Raw genomic sequence first — 25,941 nt, forward strand, 5'->3', positions numbered from 1 at the left:
CGCATTCCGAGGAAACCTAATACCCCAATTTTTGCTCTTTGCCTGTGTCAAGATGGCGGTTGAGTCCAGGTTCTCCTTCTCTAATTCTGTGGCCACTCTATAAAGGAAGTCTAGGGATATTCGGTGTAATTTGTGCACAATACAGTTGATGAAAATGACTGGCATTAATGAGCTCTCTATGATGCTATTATCACGGTATGGGATCTGCTTAATGGAGTTTACTTGTAATAAATAGACATTATTTGTCAGGTGGGTCATCTCAAAGTAGAGTTATCATGTAAGGGACACAGATTTGAAACTGGACAGGCTTAAATTTGCAGCGAAGGTGACATGGGCAAAAAACCTTCCCTGATTTGGTACAGCAGTAGTTCTTAAGATAGGAATTGGCAGTTTGTAAAGATACTAAATACCGTATCCTCGAATAGTCACCCCGGGAGCGTTGCATTTTCCAAAAGTGGGGTGTTTATTAGAGGTCATTTTTAGAACAATAATTCCTAATATTCTGATAAAATCATTAGGTAAACTGAGAACTCACACTGAAATGATGAACTATGAACTTAGAAACAATGAGTTTTGGTTCACTTCTGGGTTTCGCCATCGTGTGTGCACCTTAGTAAGCTAACTATTATATACAGAAGATAGAATGGAAATATCAGCATTTTTAAAACATTTTGGTTGAAAAAAAAAATGGTGGGGTTCGTTTAATTGAAGGGGGGCAACTATTCGAGGATATACAGTATTTATGCACATGAATGTATAACTCGCATTGAATTAATCAAGTTTTAAGATTGGAAAGAACTTGCTGGTATATTCCCTTGCTGACTATAGCTTTTGGTAAGAATAATATCTAGTGATTAGATGGGTAAATACCTGCTGATAGTGGTTTATATTGTACAATTACACTGGGCATGGATTATGGCATATAAATAATGGTTCACGGACGAGCACCGATTCATGACAACTGGAGCACTAAATTTTTGGATTAAAAAATATTATCCTGCTTTGCTATATAAAACATAGCTCAATCCTAGTCAAATTTTAATATTTGGCCCAATTTTTGGAACAAGGACCAAAAGCATGTGCCAAGTATGTCCTTGGTGGTATTTACCAAGAAATACCAATATTCCAGGCACTTATCAATGCAAAATTAATATGAAACATGATCTTCATCCATGGTGTTGTCTTTTTTAAACACAGTTCTTGTTTGTATGCTGTGACAGCTGACAATCAAGCTAATACTTTATACAGTCAATGCACTGATATAGCAACATAATCTATTTTATAAACAATTATTAAAATTAACACAAAATAGTCTAGTAAGCTTCAAGATTAACAACTTGACTTGATTACAGACCCCAGAAAGAGTACTTGAGACTCTGAATGCAATGAAAACATGTAAAATTGCAGGTTTTTGCCTCTTTTCCCAAAAAGTTGCCAAATATCAAAATTTCAGCAAGGAGGTTAATCACTATCTAGGCAATCACTGACAGCAGCTTCTTCAAGATGCTAGTTTCTTCTAATACCTGGATATGCATTGACAAAACCTAACCCCTAGATGCTGTAGTAAAGACGACATTGGCTTTAATTTGACAAATTGCATTTGGGTTGTTTTCCTTTGGGATAACATGATATGATCTATTGTGTGATGATGAATACATGATGTAATTTGCTAAAATCACTACTTGTCAGGCTCTATACTACTGGCACTCTCAGGCATTAACATAGAATCCGAAAATTACCGTTTTCTAAAATCCATTTTCCGTGTTGTAATCTGTGTTGTAAAATTTGTAAATCTGTGTCATGAATAAAGCTTAAAATGTATAAACAATGATATTATTATTAATGTCACAATAAAGTTTTCAATATCGCAATCAATATGCTCTGATTGGAATATATGCCGACTATCACGATGTTTGGAGGGCTATAGGGGGTTCATGCCTTGGTAATATTCCTTTATTTCGGTATTATTAAACTGTATTTTTATCAAAAACATTGACATACACAACTCATGATTCTTTTTAACATTTATTTCTCTTATCTTTTAACAATTTTTGTCACATCATACAAAAATGTCATTTTCCGTGTTGTACCTCCGATTCCGTGATTTTCTTCCGTTTTCCGTAAAACGGAAAACTTCGGACTCTACATTAACATAATGCGTTATTCCAGCTGAAATCCATATGTGACTGGACACCACGAATCAGCCAGAAGCAGGTTATGGTTTGTTGAACTCTGTTCCTTCAACAAATAATACCATTTTTCGGTTCTACATGTGTCTCTTTTTCCACATTTCTGGTAATAAATATCAAACCTGCTAGTGGTTCACCTGAAAGCTGTGTATTTAAAACAAAATAAGGCATTTTACATGAATCTGTAAGTTAGGCCAAGTAAAAAATAAAACATGTTTCACGTCCGGTTTTCGAAAAAAAAGGAGGAAGAGGGGCTTTTTATTTTCTATTTTTATCGCAAAATTGGTGTAAATACCCATACTTAGAGCTGTTTTAGCGTATACAATAATGCCTGGAAAAAGGAGGAGGCCTTTTTTTATTTGTTGTTCTGAGAGTTACACCCCTCTAATGATCACAAAACCTTCCTAAAGTGTTTCTTGTATCTTAACAAGGCTATACAATGCATCCCAACTTCCTAGACATATGTTTTGAAAAGTTATAACTGAATTTCAAAAAATAAAAATATATTTGAGGAAACCTCAAAAAAGGAAGCGGGAGGGGACGTGAAACATGTTTATTTTTTTATTTGGCCTTACATGTAGGCCTATATTATACTGACAGTAAATTAGCTGCATGTATTTGAATGGGGCTTCAACTTTGTCAAACTGTTTTCCTTGTTTTTTGCCAAATTTTTCATTTCAAAAATAATAAATGGCAACTTGAATGACCTATCTGTCACTTTTAGAAATTATAGTTCTTGAACAAGATTTTCAGGACCCTTGTAGTGACTTGTACCCAAAGCCTCCCAAAGCAACTATCCCATTTAATGCATGAATATAGGTTCATTACATACACGATGTAGCATCAGTGTCTCTATGTAATTGATTATTTCATTGAGTATAAAAAAAGTGCCTTGTACCAAATACTTTGCTTGTACCAACCTCTATAGTTGGATATTTTAGCGCTATTAATTTTCACATATTAAACTCTTCTGAACCATTGCGATTTCTTTTATTTGCAGAACTTTTAAGCTGCTGCACATGAAAGCCTATGGGTCAACAATATTTTTGTTGGCCATTAAATTTGGGGATACGATATTATACCTGTGAAGGGTTGGGCACGAAAATAAAACCCAGCAAAAATTACCCGCTACACATACAGGTCAAGACAGGTGCCTAGGCTAGAGATGAGAGGATAGTGATCTGGTTCATCAGGCTATTACATGAGTTCAACTTACCCCCCTTGTATTATCTATGGTGTGGCCCATATTCATTAACCAGTCAGGTCAATTTGCCCAATTCTGGAATATTTTCTAAACCTTTGAGAAAAATAATGAAGAATCAGAATAATTATGTTATACCCTACAGGCTACACAGCGTACCCTGTGTGTGCAATTTATAGTTACAACAAGCCATCACACTCTTCTCAGTGCAGAGGGTAGGTATTCCATAAAAGTACCAAAGAATCTGCATTCTTGACAGATTTTTGGAGAAAAAAAAGGAAAGACCAATCTCTAAACTGTGCAAGTGGATATTCATGTCATATAATAAATGCAGCTCTAAACTAGTTTTCTGAAAATTTTACCCCAATATTATACCAAAAAGCCTGAAAATGCCTCCAAATCTGCCACACATCGCTGTACTCACCTCAGCATAATTACAAATGATATTCATATCCAGATTTTTCACTTTTACCTGGCCATGAAATAGGATAGGTGTGAGGTTGGACTCTTAAGCCCGATCCTGACTCTACTTCGCAGCGCACTGCGATGCTGCGATGCTTTTCAAATTTCACAGCATCTCACAATGAAATTAAAATGTACATTTTAATTTCATCGCGCGATGTTGCGATGTTTTAAAAACATGTGGGGTCTGCATCTCCTTTTAAGGTCATTCTACCGACCTTGATTTTCCAGCAGCCAATCAGAAGCATGCACGGCTGCGATATCGCAGCGCGATTCGAAATTTTTTCACGGACCGAAATTTCCACCGCGCGATGAGAATTTTCACCGCTGAGCTCATAAAAACTCGGCTCAGATTACAGTTTTTATAGCATCGCAGCATCACATCGTGCTGCGATATGGAGTCAGGATCGGGCTTTAGACTTGAATTTGGTTTAAGAGGCTGTGCAAGTGTGCATAAGGCCAAGTAAAAATAAAACATGTTTCACGTCCGGTTTTCGAAAAAAAAAGGAGGAAGAGGGCCTTTTATTTTCTATTTTTATCGCAAAATTGGTGTAAATACCCACAATTAGAGCTGTTTTAGCGTATACAATAATGCCTGGAAAAAGGAGGAGGCCCTTTTTTTTTTTGTTGTTCTGAGAGTTACACCCCCTCTCATGATCACAAAACCTTCCTAAAATGTTTCTTGTATCTTAACAAGTTATAGCAAGCATCCCAGCTTCCTAGACATAAGTTATAACTGAATTTCAAAAAATAAAAATATATTTGAGGAAACCTCAAAAAAGGAAGCGGGAGGGGACGTGAAACATGTTTATTTTTTTATTTGGCCTAATCATAGGAGTCCCTTATTTTTCAATGTTTTGTGCGGTAATTTAACCAGAATTATTTACATATTGGATTCTCATTGATTTTGAGTTTCTGATCATGCATGTGATGGTATCTGTATAGGGAGACTAAGGGAGTGTGTATGTTAAGCAGAAGAGCAAGAGCCTCTTGTCTTGTAGTAAAAGGTCAGTGCAATGAGGGTCAGTATACTGGTCAAAGTGGGTGTGATTATACTGCCATGATGTTGACTACTGATCAAAGTGTGTGTGATAATACAAATCACATTACACTTTTATACACAGCTTACTTGGCATAATGAAATCAATTACACTTTCCAAAAGCAAAACCTGAACTTACACAAGTCATGCTAGCTGGCCATATCTACATGCGCTGCACAGTACATGACATGATAAACTACATAGTAGCAAAACTGCACACAGAAGGTAAAATGGTCAGAAAAACAAAACAAGAATGCAGTAATGAGAGAAAGGTTATGTGGCGGGAAAAAAACGGTTCCATGGGCTTGACCGAACCTGATTTTCTGATTTAAATTTGCTTATTAAATTCATGTAAAATTTGGGGCAAAAAGTAGATTTATTTTGACTAAAAAAAATGTGGGCGAAGCGATGGAAAAAAATTGACGGTCATGTACAGAACTTGGAAGTGAACCAATGTATAGTGAGACTAGAATGTGACTGGCATGAAGACTAACTATTGACCTTAGATGAGGTCACAGCTGTTGAGTTGATCCTGCCTCAGGGCAATTCTTTGATGATTAGAGGACTCACTGTGACAGATTATAAACAATGACTTGAATTAATAAAATGTGGTTAGGATTTGTCTGTTTTGACATTTGATGTTGATGGTGATAATGAACTGATGAAGAGGATAGTGATTGTGAAATGACAACTGCAATTTTTGATGATGATGCTGATGATGGCTTTAATGATGACACATGAAATTGTTGATGCTGATGCCAATGATGATGATGATGATGGTACACTTCAAAAATGCTGTTTAAAACTTTTAAACAACCAAGGATGTTTTAAAGGTGCCCTGCTTAAACATCATATTCAGTTGTGCACTTCAACAACTCTATGTTTAAACAACTTTGTAAACAGCATTTTTGCAGAGTAGTAGTAATAACAATGATGAAGATGATGATTGTGGTGATGAAGTTTATGGCATCAGCAAAGAGGGAGATGTAGATGATGGTGATTGTTTGTCATGGCGATAGGATAGTGATGAATCTAATGATGAGGTTGATGATGTCAGTGATGACAGCGATGGTTGTAGTGGTGATAATGATGAAAATCAGGGTGATGAAGATGATGGCATCAACAAAGAGTAAGATGCAGATGAGATGGTGATGATGATGATGATGATTGTCATGGCGATAGGATAGTGATGAATCTAATGATGAGGTTGATGATGTCAGTGATGACAGCGATGGTTGTAGTGGTGATAATGATGAAAATCAGGGTGATGAAGATGATGGCATCAACAAAGAGTAAGATGCAGATGAGATGGTGATGATGATGATGATTGTCATGGCGATAGGATAGTGATGAATCTAATGATGAGGTTGATGATGTCAGTGATGACAGCGATGGTTGTAGTGGTGATATTGATGAAAATCAGGGTGATGAAGATGATGGCATCAACAAAGAGTAAGATGCAGATATGATGATGATGGTGATTGTCATGGCGATAGGATAGTGATGAAGCTAGCAGTGAGGATGATGATGTCAGTGATGGTGGTAGTGGGGATGATGATGAAGATAATGACAACAACACGAGGAAGAAGATGATGGTGATGGGCTAGTAATGATGATGACAGCAATGATGTCAGCGGCAATGATGATAGTGGTAGATCAATGGTGGTGATGATCTGGGTGATGAAGATTATGAGGAAGATGATATAGATAATGATGACAACAATGATGATGGTGATGGACTAGTGATGATGATGACAATGACAACAGTGGTGTAAACAGCAATGATGATAGTGGTATAGTAGTGGTGGTGATGGTCTGAGTGATGAAGATTATGAGGAAGATAATATAGATAATGATGACAACAATGATGATGGTGATGGACTAATGATGATGATGATGATGACAACAGTGATGTAAACAGCAATGATGATAGTGGTATGGTAGTGGTGGTGATGGTCTGAGTGATAAGATACTGAGGAAGATTATATAGATAATGATGACAACAATGATGATGATGATGATGATGATGATAATGATAATGACAATGATAACAGTGATGTCTACGGCAGTGATGATAGTGGTATAGCAGTGGTGGTGATGATCTGAGTGATGAAGATTATGAGGAAGATAATATAAATAATGATGACAACAATGATGATGGTGATGGACTAGTGATGATGATGATGATGATGACAATGACAACAGTGATGTAAACAGCAATGATGATAGTGGTATGGTAGTGGTGGTGATGATCTGAGTGATGAAGATTATGAGGAAGATAATATAGATAATGATGACAACAATGATGATGGTGATGGACTAGTGATGATGATGATGATGATAATGACAACAGTGATGTAAACAGCAATGATGATAGTGGTATAGTAGTGGTGGCGATGGTCTGAGTGATAAGATAATGAGGAAGATTATATAGATGATGACATCAACAAGAAGGAGTAAGATTAAGATGGTGATGGGTCAGTGATGATGATGATGGCAGTGATGTCAACAGCAATGAATAGCGGTATGCCAGTGGTGATGATCTGGGTGATGAAGATTATGAGGAAGATGATGATGATGATGATAATGATGATAACAACGATGACAACAGTAATGTCAATGGCAGTGATGATAGTGGCATAGCAGTGGTGATGATGATACACTAGGATCCACAACATGTTCATCTATCAGGGCACAGTTCTTTAACCCCAATACATTTGTACATTCATTGAATGACCTCTGAAAATTTGGGTACAAAAACTCATACTCTGCAACTTGAGGTCAAATTTTGCTCTATGATTGTTTAATTGAGGTTATTGGACTATGCCATTAGGACGAGGCCATTGTGGTCCATAGTGATATGGGTGATAAGATAATGAGGAAGATGATGTAGACAATGATGGAAACAGTGATAATGATGATGATGGTTTATTATGATTGGTGATGGGGAGGAGCTAGAGGAGGCTTGTTATCAGTAAAAAAAGCCATAGCATGTTCAATCATAAGTTTTTCTTTCTTTTTTCAATTTATGATTTTTTTTCCATTATTTTTTTAATTTAAAGAATGGTCCTTGGCCACCAAATAGTAATAATCATCCCGGTGTGTGATTAAATGATGGGTAAAGCACTACAGCAAGGCTAGAGGGATATAAACAATACAGGAGGCTTTAATATTATATGCCCAGCAATGATCACATGCATGTCTTATAGTTCTAGAGCCAAGCAATTTACCCTCTCCATGTGTGTGTCGACTGCAAATGACAAGTTTCATTTTTTTTTAAATTCAAAAATTTCAGAATTATACATTGTCATGGCTATATTTGGAATCAGCATGAAAAATGCATTAAAATGAGTACAAACAAGCCTAGTATTGGTTCAGTGGTTCTTGAGGTAGCTCTTAATATTTCGAGAAAATTACTTTTTTTGTTGAAGCCTATGGCTAGCATGCAGAGCATTAATATTATGTGTATAGTGGTATCCTTTCATTGGCTGTTCCAGTTGAAATCCATACACCCCCTATGGTAGACACATCCTTAATATCCCACACAGGGGGTGTAGATTTCAATTGGAGTCACCGATTCAGGTAACACCATTTGAAATGCACACTCCCTGTGTGGAAGATTAAGGTTATGTCTTCCATAGGGGGTGTATGCATTTCAATGGAATGGCCCATTGACTGTGTTCTATAAATAGCCTATAGGGCAAACTCTTGAGTGAGACTGTTTATGTTGCAGGCTTATGTGGGAATGGGATTTTAATAATCATCTTTTCTGTGACAGTTCAATGTAGAGTAGATCTGGCGTTTTGCTATATTTTGACACTAACGTCTATATATAGCGTGCAACGTTCATGCATGCACGTAACCATGCAGCCTTGATGTTAATAGGAGGCAAAAATTGATAATTAAGAATGTTGATGTAGTCGAGGGGGGGGGGGGTGATGTCCATCAGGGAGGGGTGCATAAGGGTTAGAGGTATGGGGAGATGTCCTACAGGGGTGCATAAGAGGGGGAATATGTAAAAAAGCATTGTACTATATTCTTTTTACAGGTTTGAAAACAAAATTAGAATTAATTGTAAGAGATTGTACATTACAGCTTATGTAATGTGTATTTTGTTTTTGTTTTAAAAGGGTATTTCGTGATCCACAGCATCATCCCCACCACTTTTCTCAAAAAAAGTTGAGATTTTTATATCACTGGAAACCTCTGGCTACATAATGTTTATGTACAAAAAATCCTTGCAGATTCATTCGTTTAGCAAAGATATTGTGAAATTTGAATTTTGTTCTGGTGCACCAGAACGAAATTACAACACATTGTCTATAGAGCAGTGTAATACACATGTAATCATGCATAACTCGCAAACGCAAAATCGGAATCAACTGAAATTTTGGGAATAAGCTTTTTTCGTGGATATCTAATGAAAAATGACATAAATAGAGGATGCTAGGATCACGAAATAAGCAAAATTGTTTAAGCTCTACTTTGATTGGTTACTCAGATGGTTAGATCATGTAAGTAACCAATGAGTGGCTCTGTAAGAAAGCTAGTGGTGCCTACAGGGTTAATGGAACCATAGACTCTAGAAAGATGGAACAATGATCCAATTTTATTGCCCCTTTTTGTATCTCACAAAAATACAAGGTTTTTGTTTTATTATGAAATAAACATGGCATAAGCTATATTTTAATTTGGTACTCAGTAAGTATCCGTTACAGAACAATGAGCCAAAAATAAGAGGTTTTTGTTTTATTTTGAAATGAAACATGTTTTGAAAAATGGTTTATGTATGTAAATTAAATAGCATGAAATATATTTTGTAAGCTCTGTTTTCATTGGTTACTCAGATGATTATACCATGGAAGTAACCAATCACAGGCTCTGTGAGAAACACTGTCGTGCCTACAGGGTTAATGGAACAATGATCCAATTTTCATTGCCTTTTGTATCTCACAAAAAAAGAAAGAAAAATAAAAGAATTTTTTGTTTTATTATAAAATAAAGATGATATGAAAAATGGTTGTATGTATGCCTGTAAGTTGATAGCATAAAATCTAGGTATATTGCTGTGGGGGAAAACTTGTAATAATAAAAACTAATTAGGTTAGACAGCAATGTTTGAATGAGATTTTAAGGGGTTGAATGCAAGAATTTCCTATCTGCAATAGCTGCCATGTGTAATATTTTGAGATGTGTACAATATAGAATGCAGGAATTGTCAAATGTGTATAGGGCAGCTATTGCAGATACCACCTTGCATTAATAACCTCTGGATTTTATGTATAAAGGCAGTGGATAGGAATACATGGAGGATAACATGGGAAGAATTTTGGATGCTATGTTGTATGAAGGAATATTGTCTGTTTGTGTGTCTGCTGTGTGAGCATGAGCATTTTCAGTGTGTCAACAGATTTAAGGGTTTCATATATACCCGGGCATATATACAACCTATTTTTGCATTAAATTCACAGAAATGGTGAAAAACTTGTCTATTTAGGGGTTTTCGTGTTTTATCTTTTGATCAATTGCCATATGTGTGCGTTGGTGTTTGCTTGAAAATGAGGACACACACAAAAATTGTCACTCTAAACTTAACTTAACTTGGAACTAAATCCAAACTTGTTCTCTATTCGTTTTTCCAGGGCCACCTCCTGCACTTGATGATTCTAGTCAGCAGTCATCAGGGTTAGGTGAAGGAACACCTACACACAAGGCAATGGCAGATAGAAGACAACTCATTACAGAAATGCGTAAGTATATGGTGTGCCTCAAGGTTCAATACTGGGGCCACTACTTATTTGTATGATTACTTGATGATTCTAGTCAGCAGTCATCAGGGTTAGGTGAAGGAACACCTACACACAAGGCAATGGCAGATAGAAGACAACTCATTGCAGAAATGCGTAAGTATGTGGTGTGCCTCAAGGTTCAATACTGTGGCCGCTACTTATTTGTATTGCAAAAGGGAAACAACACACAATGCCTAGACGTTGATCCAGCACACAAACCTCAGCACACTTTACAAGATAATACCGGCACCAGACAATACCGGTACCAGACACATTGATAGTTTTATATTACCACCATAAAGTTGAGGGCTACTTCAAATAATGTTAACTGCAACTGTAGTCAACTCAAGGCAGTTAAGCTTGTGCCCTGTGTCATTACCCCTCCGGTTTTCAGACATGGCCAAACCACACAATCAGAAAAAAAGGGAACCTCCAAAAAAATGTTTGTCTCACATACATCCAAGTTCACATTTCAAAGGGCGAACTGTAGTTATGATAACAAAAACGACTGGTAAGAAAGTTAACTACCGTATTTCGTCAAATAAACGCCCCCGGGGTGTTACATTTTCCCAAGGGGGGGGGGGGACGTTTATTCAAGGTCAATTTTAGAACAATAATTCCCGTTAAAATCATTAGGTAAACTTAAAACTCACGCTAAAATGACGAACTATGAACTAGAAACACTGGCTTCTGGTTCATTTCCAGGTTTCTGTTCCAGATTTTCGCGAATTATTGACGCTATTATCGACCATGTGAGCATCTTGGTAAACTTACTATGTACACAAGATAGCATGGAAATATCGGAATTTTTGAAACATCTTGGTTGAAAAAAAGTGGTGGGGGCGTTTATTTGAGGGGGCTACTATTTGTGAAATACGGTAGATGACAAGACAAGAATGGTCACCTTTTCAAGCGAAAATACAGCTTATTTAGCCAATGTCAACATGGGGTCATGAGCAGAAATATTTTCCTATAGTAAAAATTCCGATTGAATGAACACAGCCTGGCATACTGTGACGATTTCTTGCGTACAATATGCATGATGTACGCCAGCGTGTGGGACCATGGGTGAGTGATGCGGAAGTGAAGCCAACCATGGCAAGGCTCTCGTGATTGGTAAGGTTGTGCGTTCACATTATAGTTTGAAATATGCGATATATGATCGCGGTTGGATCAAGTACAGTTGTTGAAAGCTGCATTCATTCAATTGGAATTCTGACTCTAACACTAACATATTGCACTAGAATTAACATTACAGGTATGGTACTTCAAAATATAACAGTAATGGTAAGAAAGGTGTAAATATTCATCATTTTTTTGCACAAATAATTTTGACAAAAAATGATGTCATAGATGTAAATCTCCTAATTTGCATAATAGCTGCCTTTCCTCCATTTAGCTCATCCAAGTCCCTAGTCATTGATTGGTCTAGGTATTTATATGTGATGTCAATAGCGAAACCCAGATGATATTGGTCCTATATTATCCAACATACTGTTAATCACCCCTATAGCCTGTAAAGTCTCAATACACAGACACTCCATACCATTTCCCCTACAGCATGTCGCACTTGTTATGGTGAGACTTAAATATGGCCCCAGTATTGAACCTTGAGGCACACCACAAACATACTGCAAATCACCCCTGTAGCCTGTAGATTTTGAATACACTGACACTCCATGCCGTAGCCCCTATAGCAAGTCACACTCATAATGTTGAGACTAATATACCACAATGGCCTCATCCCAGTGGTATAGTTCAATAACCTCAATTAAACAATCACAGTGCAAAATTTGACCTCAAGTTGTAGAGTATGAGTTTTTGTACCTAAATGTCCAAAGCATCCCCAAATGTATTGGGGTAGAAGAATTGTGCCCTGATAGATGAGCATATGATCCTAGTGATAGCTCTAACTTGCTTGTGGTGGTTTCTGTAATAAGTGTGGATATCAGGTGTTGTGGGTTTGTGAAAGATTGCTTATTACTATATTGTGGCAGTGGTCGAGGGATTACTGATAGTGATGCTATACCACAGCAGCTAAAGGGAGTATCCCATTATGCTTTGCGGTACCATAATAGAACTGTATGTGCCATAGAAAATGTACACAAAATCCCTCGCTTCAACTTTCAATAACTGGCTTAAATCAGGGAGGTTAAGACTTTTGTTTGCAAAAATATGACCCCTAAAGTATTGTGAAACTATCCATAGCTCTCAATATCTAAGCGGCTCTTGTTTATATTTTGTATACATTTGCTATGTAGCATGCAGCTATACTGCAATGCTTTCTGGGATACTCCTTTCAGCTGCTGTGGCTATATACTGTGGTAGTGGTCCAGGGATTACTGATATTGATGCTGTATACTGGGGAACTTGAGGGGACAACTGAAAGTGATATGTACAGGCTTCCGATATATGTGAAATGTTGTGATGGCTGGACATAATCAGTTTCATATTAAAGATGCCATTGTATTCAACAAAATTGGACTATTCCAATTGAAATCCATATACCCCCTGTGGAAGACTTGACCTTAATAATCTTACACACAGGGAGTGTGAATTTCAATTGGGCTACCTGGGTGACTCTATTTGAAATCTACACCCTCTGTGTGGGAGATTAAAGTTGTGTCTTCCATAGGGGGTGTATGGATTTCAACTGGAAATATAACCCAATGTAATGGTGGTTTTTAACCCCATTGGCACTAATGGCTTTGTTACAGAGCCCCTGATTGGTTAATTACATGATATAATCAGTTGAATATCCAATCACAATAGAGCTTGTAGATCTCGCAGCAATTTTAATCTTAATCCCCCCTTCAGCCGTACTGATTATTCTTATCAAATCTTTGATTGGTTCAATACATGATATAGCCCTCCTTGGAACCAATGAAATTAGTTCTTTGAAGCCGATAATTCGGCCAGTAGTGCCCATGGGGTTATCTTATCTGTAATATTTGCAAACATACCAGTAAAATTTAAGTAATTTGTCATTTGTGTGTTATTTATGATTAACATCTGGAAGTTGGGCCACGTAAGTGAAAAAAAAACATTTTTTCGAATGACTGGAACTGAATTTTGATCAAAAGGAATGCTGGTATAAAGTCAGATAAATTGAGATTTCTTGATGCACATGTTTTCTAGCCGTAGCAATTTCAGATTTGTGCTTTAGCATGGAAATTTTGGCATGATGGTATTGTACAAAGTTACATCATTTCTATCAAAGTTTGATTAGGACACATATAATGCAGAACCTACTGTATTGTCATTTCAACAATAGCAATAATACAATGTTCTAAAAACATCGTCAGGCTTCTGTATTTGCTTGTTCTATCTTCCCATAATTCAGTTTGATTTTTCACATGCAAATTGAGGTGATGTGCACTATGCTCTTTTGAGACATTTTCATTAAAACCGACCTGTTCTCTGAAAGGTTTCCTTTTTCCAGAATTATTTGCTAGATATTGTTTGTACATTTGTTGCTTGTTTTGTTTTTGTCTGATTGTCCATGATTCATTTGTTCATACTTCTTCATTTATTTTCCCCCTGATAAAATCTGACTGTCTTTATGCACTACTTCGTTACCCAAGTGTTTAAACATTTTTATTTCATTATAAATGCAAATTGATTATTTGGTCATTCTTTGAACAAAATGGAATTATTTTGTCAGTTATGAACAATTCATCAATCAATTTTGAATTATGTCATGATTTTTTGTGCACTTTCACCTTTATTTCTAATTATTTTAAATTAAAATCAACATTTTGTACTTTTCTCTTTTGCAGGGAGTCAAAACTTTGATGTAATAAGATTCGCAACCTACAGAGCCAGCTGTAAACTCAGATTTATACAGAAAAGATGCAATTGTAAGTACATGTATTTGACCTATGAATTGAGTTTAAACTTTGACCTCTTAACAGGCTCTTAACTGGGGTTGAACTCTGAACTCTGAGGTTGACTTTTTAATTTAAACTTCGACCTGTACTCATATTCATTGGTACTTTGCTGCTCAACACATGTCTCAGAGACGGGAAAATTGTTACTTAAATACAATGCCATGTCAGTCACCATGGAGCTGAATTTTAAATTTTTAAACAGAATGGTAAAATATCTTAAAAGATATTTACCATTCGGAAATATAAAGCCTTTTGTCACTAAGGTTTTGCTGATATATGCCGGGGATATATGTCTCTGGGTTTTGTGGGCAGGGCTGCTGTGAGCTGGCTTGGGCTCAGGGTGTGTGTGTGTGGGGGGGGGGGTGGGTAGATGACAACTCAGGGTCCTATTTAAAGAGTGCAGAGAGAATTACCCTTTACCTCCCTTCATCACATACCGTAAAACCCCGTCTACAAGCATATATAGTGTTTTTTATAAAAGCTTAATTAATTCGAAGCAAGCATTAATATACCAATACAATAGATTGGTCTTAAAATAATACTTGTTTGTATATGCTTGGATCCGTAATTTATTTGCTCAAACTCCATAATGGCGACTGGATTAACGTAGCTTTCATCAGAAGCACATTATATGCTTGTAGACGGGGTTTTACGGTATTGGAGTACTGCTTGTGAGTGTGGGTCACATATTCATTTGCACAGTGTCAGTGTCATCACCATTCATAATTCCACAGTTGGGTGAATGGACACGGCTCATTGATGGGTGTAGTCATGTGTAGTAACCCTCTCCACGCGAATGTCGGCTGCAGACAACAAGTTTCAATTTTTTTTTTAATTCAAAAATTTCAGAATTGTTAATTTTTATGACCATATTTAGAATCAGCATGAAAAATGCATTAAAATGAGTACAAACAAGCCTAGTATTGGTTCAGTGGTTCTTAAGATAGCTCTTGATATTTTGAGAAAATATTTCAAAACTTGGAACTTTTTACGCTGAAGCCTATATGGCTAGCACACAAATTAATGCGTTTTTAACCCCTTTAGAAGCAAATAAATTATTCATTTTCTTGACCATACAATTATTCATAACAACTGTGAAAACCCAAATTTGTAAGGCTAGAATTTTTAACATATTAATCATGCTATTTTTCTTAACGGACCCTAAATACTGGGATTTATTGTGTACATGGCCCGGGTACATGGATGCGATTCTTTACATGTGACCATCTAGCACAACTGAGCCCTCAAGTTGCCAATCATCATTTTTGAGATATTCAACCAAAATATTCTGCTTGAAATTAGCTTTAAAATGATGTATATCATGTCTATAGTACTTGACATTTTAGTGAAAAATCAATAAAGCAGTCAATAAATCCTTTGTTTCCTATTGTTTATTGTTAAGTCAATAGTGGCACTGGCGACATCCGGGCTCAATTGTGGAGGATGGTCACATATCAGGATTTTTCCTGATTTCAGGATTTTTCTGTGGCCAAAAGTTTTGCCCTTTTAACTCAAATCTTTTCAAGCATGATACCTTGTGGTCATAAAGCAAGGATTCTGGTCCCATGAACAAGTTCTCAGAAATTTTGATGAATGGCATTTTAATCTATATGCTGCATCAATCACCTCCCCTCTAAAAAATACAGGTTATACCAGATTCAAATGAAAATGGATTATATGAATTAGGTTGCAGTAGAAATGCCTTCAAGTAGAAATGGAATTAGGTACAAGTCATTTTGTGTAAATCTTATTATTGAGCTGTTGGGTAGATCCATGTAATCCCATTTATATGTAATTTCCAGCACTTCAATTTGATCGGTAAATCAAATCATTGTTAAATTGTCACTCAATCCGGTTACCAGTATATCACTTTGATAGTTTGACAGTGAAAATGATGTATGAATTCCATGAAACAAAAAAAAACAAAAAATAAAAAAAACCTTTGCATGTGATATTTTCCTCAGAATATGTGGATTTTGGCATTGGTACAATTAAGAGTTTTGAGGAAAATTACAAAAAAATCTGTGACTTTCGACTTGTGACTTATGACGGTTTTCCCACAAACAAGTTCCTGTCCCATAGAAACCATTATGACAAAAACTGTTCAACCTTTTTCCCACAAAGTTTCCTGTCCCATAGACACAAATAATTCGAAAAAGAATTGACTGACAATGTGGGCTTCACTGGGCAACATGGCAAGTAGTATATCCTTTCTCCATCTTTGTAAGTCAGAGTATTGTATTCATCTGTGCACACACTGACTCATTAGCAAAGGTCATTCCTTTTAGTTTTAAGCTTCCATCCTTCAGGCTAGTGGAATCAGAGATTGTTTGGAGAGGTACGTTGTAGTGTGTTGAAATTGCAAAATGTTGGCAAGTTCCAATTTATTTCGAAGGATGTCTATACTGGGTTTGTCCAAGCACCTTCATATAGAAAGAAATAAAAAGCCCCCTCTTCATCCTTTTTTTTTTCAAAAATCTGGACGTGAAACATGTTTTTTATTTTACTTGGCCTTATGAGCGTAAACATGGTCTAAGAATTCAATGTTTACATTGTATTATTCAGTGTTATTTTTGCCATAAGGTGGAGGGTTGTGTTCTTTTGTTTTAAGTCAAATAGAATATTAGTTTTGTTGTTTCTGTGAATGGATGGGTGAGACCTCACTATGGACCACAATGGCCTCATCCCAATGGCATAGTTCAGCAACCTCAATTAAACAATCATAATGCAAAATTCGACCTCAAGTAGCAGAGTATGAGTTTTTGTACTCAAATTTTCAAAGGTCATTCAATGAATGTGCAAATGCATTGGGGTAAAGAACTGTGCCTTGATAGATGAGCATGTTGTGGGTCCTAGTGCCCGTTGCTCTAGAAGTCACGAAAGGACACTGACCTGAAATATTGAGCTATTCGAATTGAAATCCATACAACCCCTATAAAAGACATGATTGTAATCTCCCACACAGGTGGTGTGAATTTCAAATGGGGTTCTGAACGGGTGACTCCATTAAAATTCACACCCCCATTTGTGGAAGAATAAGATCATATCTTCCATAGAGGATGTATGGAACACGAATGACCCATTGAAATTTTTGTCGCTTTCCAGAACCACAACAGCTTTCCATATCCTCCTGTCCTGCATCGCCGTTCCCAGGTCAGATGCTTCCAGTCCAGAACATAATGATACTAATCAAAATATTTATCTTCTTGTCTATTTTTTCTCCTTACAGTACATTTAGTTGACATATGGAACATGATCGAGGCATTCAGGGAGAATGGCCTAAACACCCTCAGTCAAGTTGATGAACTCACTGTAGGAAGGATAGAGGGAATATTATCCAGTATATATTATCAACTCAATAAAAGGCTACCATCATCACATCAGATTAACGTGGACCAATCTGTCAATCTGTTGTCTAATTTTATCCAGATGGGATACGATGAGTAAGTATTCTAGGGGGGTCTGTACATAGGGGGTCTTCATAAAGGGGGGTCGGTATTTATTGTCAACTCAATAACAGGCTACCATCATCACATCAGATTAACGTTGACCAATCTGTTGTCTAATTTTATGGTATACGGTGAGTAAGTATTTTAGGGGGGTGGGGCTGTACATAGGGGGGTCTTCATAAGGGGGGGGTAGGGGTCTGTACATAGGGGGTCTTCATATAGGGGTCTTCATAAGGGGTGTTGGTATTTATTGTCAACTCAATAAGAGGCTACCGTCATCACATATTAATGTCAACTAATTTTATCCAGATGGGATACGATGAGTGAGTATTTTCAGGGGTCTGTATATAGGGGTCTTCATAAGGGGGGTTTGGTAGGGGGTCTGTACATAGGGGGTCTTCATAAGGGGGGTCGGTATTTATTGTCAACTCATCAACAAGAGGCTACCGTCATCATATCAGATTAGCGTCGACCAATCTGTTGTCCAATTTTATTCAGATGGGATGAGTAAATATTCTAGGGGGGGCTGTATATAGGGGGTCTTCATAAGGGGTGGTCAGTATTTATTATCAACTCAATAAGAGGCTACCGTCATCACATCAGATTAACGTCGACTAATCTGTCAATCTGTTGTCCAGATGGGATACGATGAGTATTTTAGGGGGGCTGTACATAGGGGGGTTTTCATAAGGAGGGTGTTGGTAGGGGGTCTGTACATAGGGGTTTTCATATACGACTTTTCGCTAATGTAAAAGAACACATTGTTGAATTTATGTTTACCTGACGTAATGAACAAATTCGATTTTCCTGAATATGAATTTGAAATTGAATTCAGCCAATAAAAGTGTAAACACCCACCAAACAAATTAATCTGCAGCCATAATTCAAAATACAGCTTAAGTCGATTACGACTTTTGCCCAATGTAAACGGGGTATAACTTTACTCAGATGGTACAGTGGGTGAGTATATGGGGGTCTGCACTTTGCACAGGGGTCTTCATAAGTGGGCCTAATATTTACTATCAATTCAACAAGAGCCTATCATCAGCATAATTTTAACATGAACCAATTTGATAAGATTTTTACTCAAAGACAAGATAGCAGACTCAGAGGACCTTACCATCTTCACATTATATAGGTTTACCAGTGCAGACACCCTAAATGCCTCAAATTTCTGACCATGATATAAATAATGAGCAAGGCCTGGTTTATAAAGACGGAAGGAAATTCCTGTTGTTACTATTGCCTCAAGTTTCATTGCTGACTAGCATGATAGGATCTTGGTAGGAGGGGGATGCAATGGAATTTGCTGTACATAATATTGTGTCATAATATTATAACCACCAAGAGATAAAACGATATAGTCGGAACGGATAGTGTTACAGTTCATCCTGTTGTACTTGACATTTACATCCTAATGCAGTAGAAATCCATCGTGTACACCCCTATGGAAGACATTACCTTAATTTCCCACACAGGGGGTGTAGATTTCAAATGGAGTCACCTATTCAGGTAGCATGTTGTTTACTGATTTACTACACTCTGGGGGGGGGGACTCAACTTAAGAAGTGATGGTATGTTCCTGTAGGTGTGGCTACCCAATGACCCCCTTTTTTATAGAATTATGTCATCAAAATGCCATTAAATTTGGAAACATTCAAATTTGTACTGTAAATTTGGAACAAAAAATAGAATTTTGCTCCTTTTTTTTCAAAATTTTCTACCCGATGACCCCTTGTCTAAAGATATCAAACCCAATGACCCCGCTTTTTTAAAACATTGTTTTGTACCGCTAGACCCTCCTTCACAATGACTTTAGGCACATACCTGTCACTTTATTGTTATATTAATTATACACAATGCTGTTACCTCATCTATTATATAGCTGTCGATCTCAACTTGAAAAATAAGCTCACAAAGTTGAGCTTGGGATATGTGTGGTTTTAAGGTACACACATGCAAGACATTGACTTCATGACAATGTGTCAGCGGAGACCTGTGACATGCAGGGAAAAAGTCAGGTTTTACTCTCCGAACTTAAAAAATATAAAAAGACTATGCTGATTTATAGTGTCGTCTGCTGAAGTAAGACCGTCCCGTCTTTCCTATTATTGAATATGTTGTGTACAGACAGATCACTGTGCTCACTATTCTCACACTTGTCACACTGTGAACATGAAGAGTAATTATTGAGAATGCTATCACATATCATGACTAGCTGTGAAGTAATCAGTAGGGGGCAAAGGTCGCTATTATAGCTGGGGGTAAAGGAATTACATGTCAGGTGAATCTTGTGGGATTACAGAACCAAAATTTGGAAAAGGAAGTTTCTACCTGCCGATCTAACATTGCCTCTGATTGATCAATTATGTTATATCTTCACTTTAATCACCAATCAGAATGGAGCTTTGCAAATAATTCACCCCATTTTGTTTACATGGTGAAATTTTGCTGATTGGTCCAATTGATAATGAAAATGTCTTTTTGACCAATAGGCAGGTAGATCTCATGATGATATGACAGCAGTATAGGCTATTTACAGCTGAGATCCATACACCCCCTGTGGAAGATATGACCTTAATCTTCCATGCAGGGAGTGTGAAATTCAAATGGAATCATCCATAGGCAACCCCATTCAATAACCCCTTATTTTTTTCTAAATTAAGTCAATTTGGCCAAAAATTTGGGGAAAGTTGTAAATTTACATTGAATTTGACCGGAAATTTTGACGTTTGTAAAGTGGTGGGTCCAAATCATGGAAATTTTGGAATCTGGAGTTATCATCAGTTATGGGGGGCAGGTGGTACACTTGTAGTACACTTGCAGTGCCCATGTATTGTAAAAGCACTGACATCCGACATCGCTACCTGAAACTTGCAGTGTAACGATGTATAGATGCCATAGATGAATTCACCTGCTCTCATAATGGCAATCACAATTCATTCATTAAAATATAATTACTGCTGATTATGATATTGCATTAGAGTGACACAGATACCAAGAATACATAGCATCACCTTACACTGCAATGGCCCCTGAACATGTTTAAAGCAAAACTTTCTATAACCTCTTGGCAGTTTTGTTTTAAACATGTTCAAGGGCCAAGAATGATTAAGGTCATGTCTTCTATATGGATTTCATTTTCACTTTCACGATTAGCTCTTGATCAGAGCCCTCGCAGTACCTTATTAGAAGATCCAGAGATCCCCAAGTAAAATAAACCCAAGCAAGTGAGTGGTGGCTAGTATTACCGTATTAGTAAAGAAAATGTATATAGGCCAATCCCTGCCGGGTTAGACCATTCTGTAAAAAATTAATACCACTCGAGCAATACATGTAATGTACAGAGCTTGCTGAAGGCAAGCTCCACTATAGGCAAATCACCAACAAGTAAGTAGGACCACTATGCAGTAAAGATCACTGTCTACCCATGGAAGTAGTAGACATGCTCTACCTAAGATATTGGTCTACCCACACACCAACCGCGAAAGTCCACTCACTGACGTGTCTTTACTATAGTGTCAGAGGGCATATGGCATGGTTTTTCATTTTTTCTTTCAATAATTGGATGGAAAATAGGTTGGCTTTGGAGCAAAGCTATTCACGATTGGAGCAGACGACACTGGATAGGTAGCTCCATTTGAAATTTCATATGTGGAAGATTAAGGTCATGTCTTCTATAGGGGATGTATGGATTTCAACTGAAATAGAAAATTCTAGATTGCATTACCAACATTTGATAGAAAACATGTCTTAGCTAGATGAATAAATATGCAACACAAGTTGCATAAAAAGCTTATGAAATTTTCACATTCATTTTTGTGCTATTCGAGTTCCAAGCAACCACATCGAAACATACAATTAACAACACATAGCATTCCTTAGGTCAACAGGTTATGGCTTAGAACATTAAAAATTTAAAACATTGAAAATTTGCAGTGCGTGAATCAATAATCATACAAAAAACTCCCACTTTCACAGTCCATGTGCAAGTTTCTGCATTTGTGACTCTTATATCTGATCCTTAAAAATTATATTTCATAAAAAGCACAAACTATACTGAAAGGAAAAAAAATGTTGAGAGTTCTGAAGCAATGAGGCCATTTATTACAAGTACATTTTAATACAAAGTTATTCTCTTTTCAGATTTTCAATTATTTGGGTGTATTCCTAATACTTTTGGGTGTATTCCTGATCCATTTGGGTGTATTCCTGATACATTTGGGTGTATTCCTAATACTTTTGGTGTATTCCTGATCCATTTGGGTGTATTCCTGATACATTTGGGTGTATTCCTAATACTTTTGGATGTATTCCTAAGAAATTACTTCCTTTCTAATAGTGTTTCTGATTGGTTAATATATGTGACCAATTAAAATAAAGCTTCTAGATATTTAAACTCAATCATTTTCAGCCCTACCACCATTCTTACCATGTTGCTGATTGGCCCAATAAATCATAATAGTCTTCTTGTAACCAATCAGCAGGTAGTACTCATGGGGTTAAGCATCTTCAGCCATATACCTCCATCCTTACCATGTTGCTGATTGGTTCAATAAATCATAATAATCTACTTATAACCAGTCAGCAAGTAGTACTCATGGGCTAAAGTTTGTAATGCTTCAGAAAATGTTAAGATTGATTTTGTTCCCCCAAACAGACCATGACTTACTTTATTTTAGGACTTCTAAAAAGGAAACTAAACATAGATGTATGTTAATTCATGTACACATAATTCTGCACTTTAAAAGCTTCCGATGTGATAATGAACTCGCAAAACAGGAATTATATCGGCTTGGCTGCATTAAGTACATTATTTTGATTTCAAGTTATGATAAAGACTTGTTCTTAAGGCTATCTCAAAAGATTCAAAGTGATGTTTAATCATGCCTCAGCCTGTCGTAAACCTGTTTGTTATTGTTTATTTTTGTTGGATCTTGTGTTTTTAAGTTATTAGGACAAAGATTCATTATTATATTTTTTTGTATATCAATTGAAAGCCAGAAAGCCTCAACTCAACCATTTGCTCCCACAAAATGAGCGTAAAGTTGCCAGGGCATTATAGAAGATACAGTCCATTTATCATGACAAAATTCAATAGAAAACAAAAGACATTATGGAGGAAATAATGATTTTTAAAGACCAAAGCAAGGAGCCAACTTAATGCTCATTTTGTGAGAGCTGAGTTACGGCTTTCTGGTTCTGAACCATCAATATGTGAATGTAAAACGTTTAAGTTAAAACTCTGTCATCAAGAATTACTAAGTTAACTTAGAATTGTGTGTAGCTGACTTATCTTATATATCAAGAAGCAAAGCATTCCTCTGCTATGTGAGGTGATTCAGTACTCTGGGTAACTCATGCGCAGTTTCTATGCTCTTGTCAGATGTTGAAGCCCCAGTTTTTTTAATTTTACTTAAAAAGTGTATTAATGCAATCTGTTATTCTATATCTTAATAGTTCATATGGGTTCCAAACAAGAAATTATTTATAATACATATACAATGCATTATTTTCTATCTTGTAGTTCATATGGGTTCCAAACAAGAAGTCACTTATAATACATATACAATGCATTGTTTTCTATCTTACAGTTCATATGGGTTCCAAACAAGAAATTATTTATAATACATATACAATGCATTATTTTATATCTTATAGTTCATATGGGTTCCAAACAAGAAGTCACTTATAATACATACAATGCATTATTTTATATCTTATAGTTCATATGGGTTCCAAACAAGAAATCATTTTATAATACATATATAATGCATTATTTTATATCTTATAGTTCATATGGGTTCCAAACAAGAAGTCACTTATAATACATATACAATGCATTATTTTATATCTTATAGTTCATATGGGTTCCAAACAAGAACTTATTTATAATACATATACAATGCATTATTTTGTATCTTATAGTTCATATGGGTTCCAAACAAGAAGTCAGATGTCACCTGCTCATGTGAGGTGAGTGAGTTAACAACCAGGTGTAGAATTTCTTACAGATCACCTGATTGGTTCATTACATGATATAATCATCTGAGTAACCAATCAAAATAGAGCATATAGAAGTTGGACTCCACCATGTTTGCATGATACCAATGAATTAGTGATGACTATAAATTGGTCCAACAGGACTTAATCCCGGGTTAGCATGGCTCAAACCAGGGTTAACATGGCTCAAACCAGGGAACATGCCTCAAACCAGGGTTAACATGGCTCAAACCAGGGAGCATGGCTCAAACCAGGGTTAACATGGCTCAAACCAGAGTTAGCATAGCTTAAATTAGGATTAACATAGCTCAAACCAGGGTTAGCATGCCTCAAACCAGGGTTAACATGCCTAAAACCAAGGATAACATGGCTCAAAAGAGTCATTGCCTTTTGCTTGCCGTATTGTGCTTTGCAAGTTATACATGGCTATTCCAGTTGAAATCACACACTCTCTATGGAAAACATGACCTTAATCTTCCATACAAGCTGTGTGAATTACAAATGAAGTTACATGAATGGCTGATTCCATTTGAAATCTACACCCCTGTGTGAGAGATAATTAAGGTCATGTCTACCGCAGGTGATGTATGGATTTCAACTAGAATATACAAAGGGACAATTTTTTGTTATCTGGTATTTTAGCAGGTTTATGCCATGTTAAGTGAAGGTAACCCTAGTTTGAGCCATGCGAACCCTATTTTGGGCCATGTTAGCTCAGGTTTAAGCCTTGTTAATCCTGGTTGAGCCATGTTAACCCTGGTTTAAGCCAAGTTAATCCAGGTTTGAACCACAATGTTAACCTTGGTTTGAGCCATGTTAGTTGCCCCTGTTTTGAGCCATGTTAACCCTGGTTTGAGACATGTTAACCCTGGTTTAAATCATGTTAGTGATATCACTCATAGGGGAGAAATGTACCTCGGGGTTGTATTGACATGCAGGAAACTCCCACTTTGTTTATTTATAGTCCTTCTAAATGATAAATCTTGGCCATCATGGAACACTTAATATATGCATATTGCTCCATGACAATAATATGCTACATAGTAGTACTGCACAGTACACTGTAGAAATCGATGTATGCTACATGTGTGACATATACATTTGTATGTTCCATGATGACCATGATTTATTTGAAATTTCAGTAGTGTTCTTGTTTGCGATGTGTGTGTGTATTAATAGAGCACGTTTGCACAAACCTTTGTAGTGCCCATTCCTTTGTAGATGCCAATTGTGTGGTTTTGCGGCAAAATACTGTAGGTACACTATTTTGATTCCTTGTGGGAAATCTATGGCTCAAACCAAGGTTAACATGGTTCAAATCATGGGTAATATGCTCCAAACCAGGGTTAACATAGTTCAAACCAGGGTTAACATAGTTCAAACCATTGTTAACATGGCTCAACCAGGGCTAACATGGTTCAAACCAAATCAGTGTTAGTGTTATGCATGGTGATTTATGGAGTCCAACATCTCTGTTCCAATTGTCGGCATAATTTTGCCAAATGTGATATGTCCAGATATGTTGTGGAAAAGCACATACACTTGAACCAGGGTTATCATGTATTTAACTAGAGTTAAAATGGCTCAAACCAGGTTTAACATGGCTTAAACCAGGGTTAACATGCCTCACACCAGAGTTAACATGGCTCAAACCAGAGTCAATATATCTCAAACCAGATTTAACATGGCTCAAACCAGGGTTAACATAACCCAAATCAGGTTTAACACTATGGTTAATACCTGGTTTACATGGCTTAAACATGCACTTGGAAGAGCTTTATCAGGTTTGGTTTGTAGTTGAGTAACCATGGTTCTACGGTTATATTACATAAATATATCAGGATCCAGATTAAAAACACCAGCTTAGAAAATGTTGACACCACCAGCAATGAGGTATCCCATTTGAAATCCATACACC

General features: G+C 36.7%; 1 protein-coding gene across 1 annotated transcript in view; it reads left to right on the forward strand.

Moving 5' to 3' along the window:
- Positions 1-25,941, forward strand: part of LOC140139324 (dystrobrevin beta-like) — a 174,065-nt gene that overhangs the window by 84,810 nt on the left and 63,314 nt on the right. Inside the window, exons 2-5 of the mRNA XM_072161105.1 lie at positions 10,535-10,642; positions 14,461-14,541; positions 17,801-18,014; positions 23,949-23,996. Of these exons, the coding sequence (XP_072017206.1) occupies positions 10,535-10,642; positions 14,461-14,541; positions 17,801-18,014; positions 23,949-23,996 (451 nt within the window). The remainder of the gene's footprint in view (positions 1-10,534; positions 10,643-14,460; positions 14,542-17,800; positions 18,015-23,948; positions 23,997-25,941) is intronic.

This window comes from Amphiura filiformis, chromosome 18 (genome assembly GCF_039555335.1).
Source record: "Amphiura filiformis chromosome 18, Afil_fr2py, whole genome shotgun sequence".
Taxonomy (NCBI): domain Eukaryota; kingdom Metazoa; phylum Echinodermata; class Ophiuroidea; order Amphilepidida; family Amphiuridae; genus Amphiura; species Amphiura filiformis.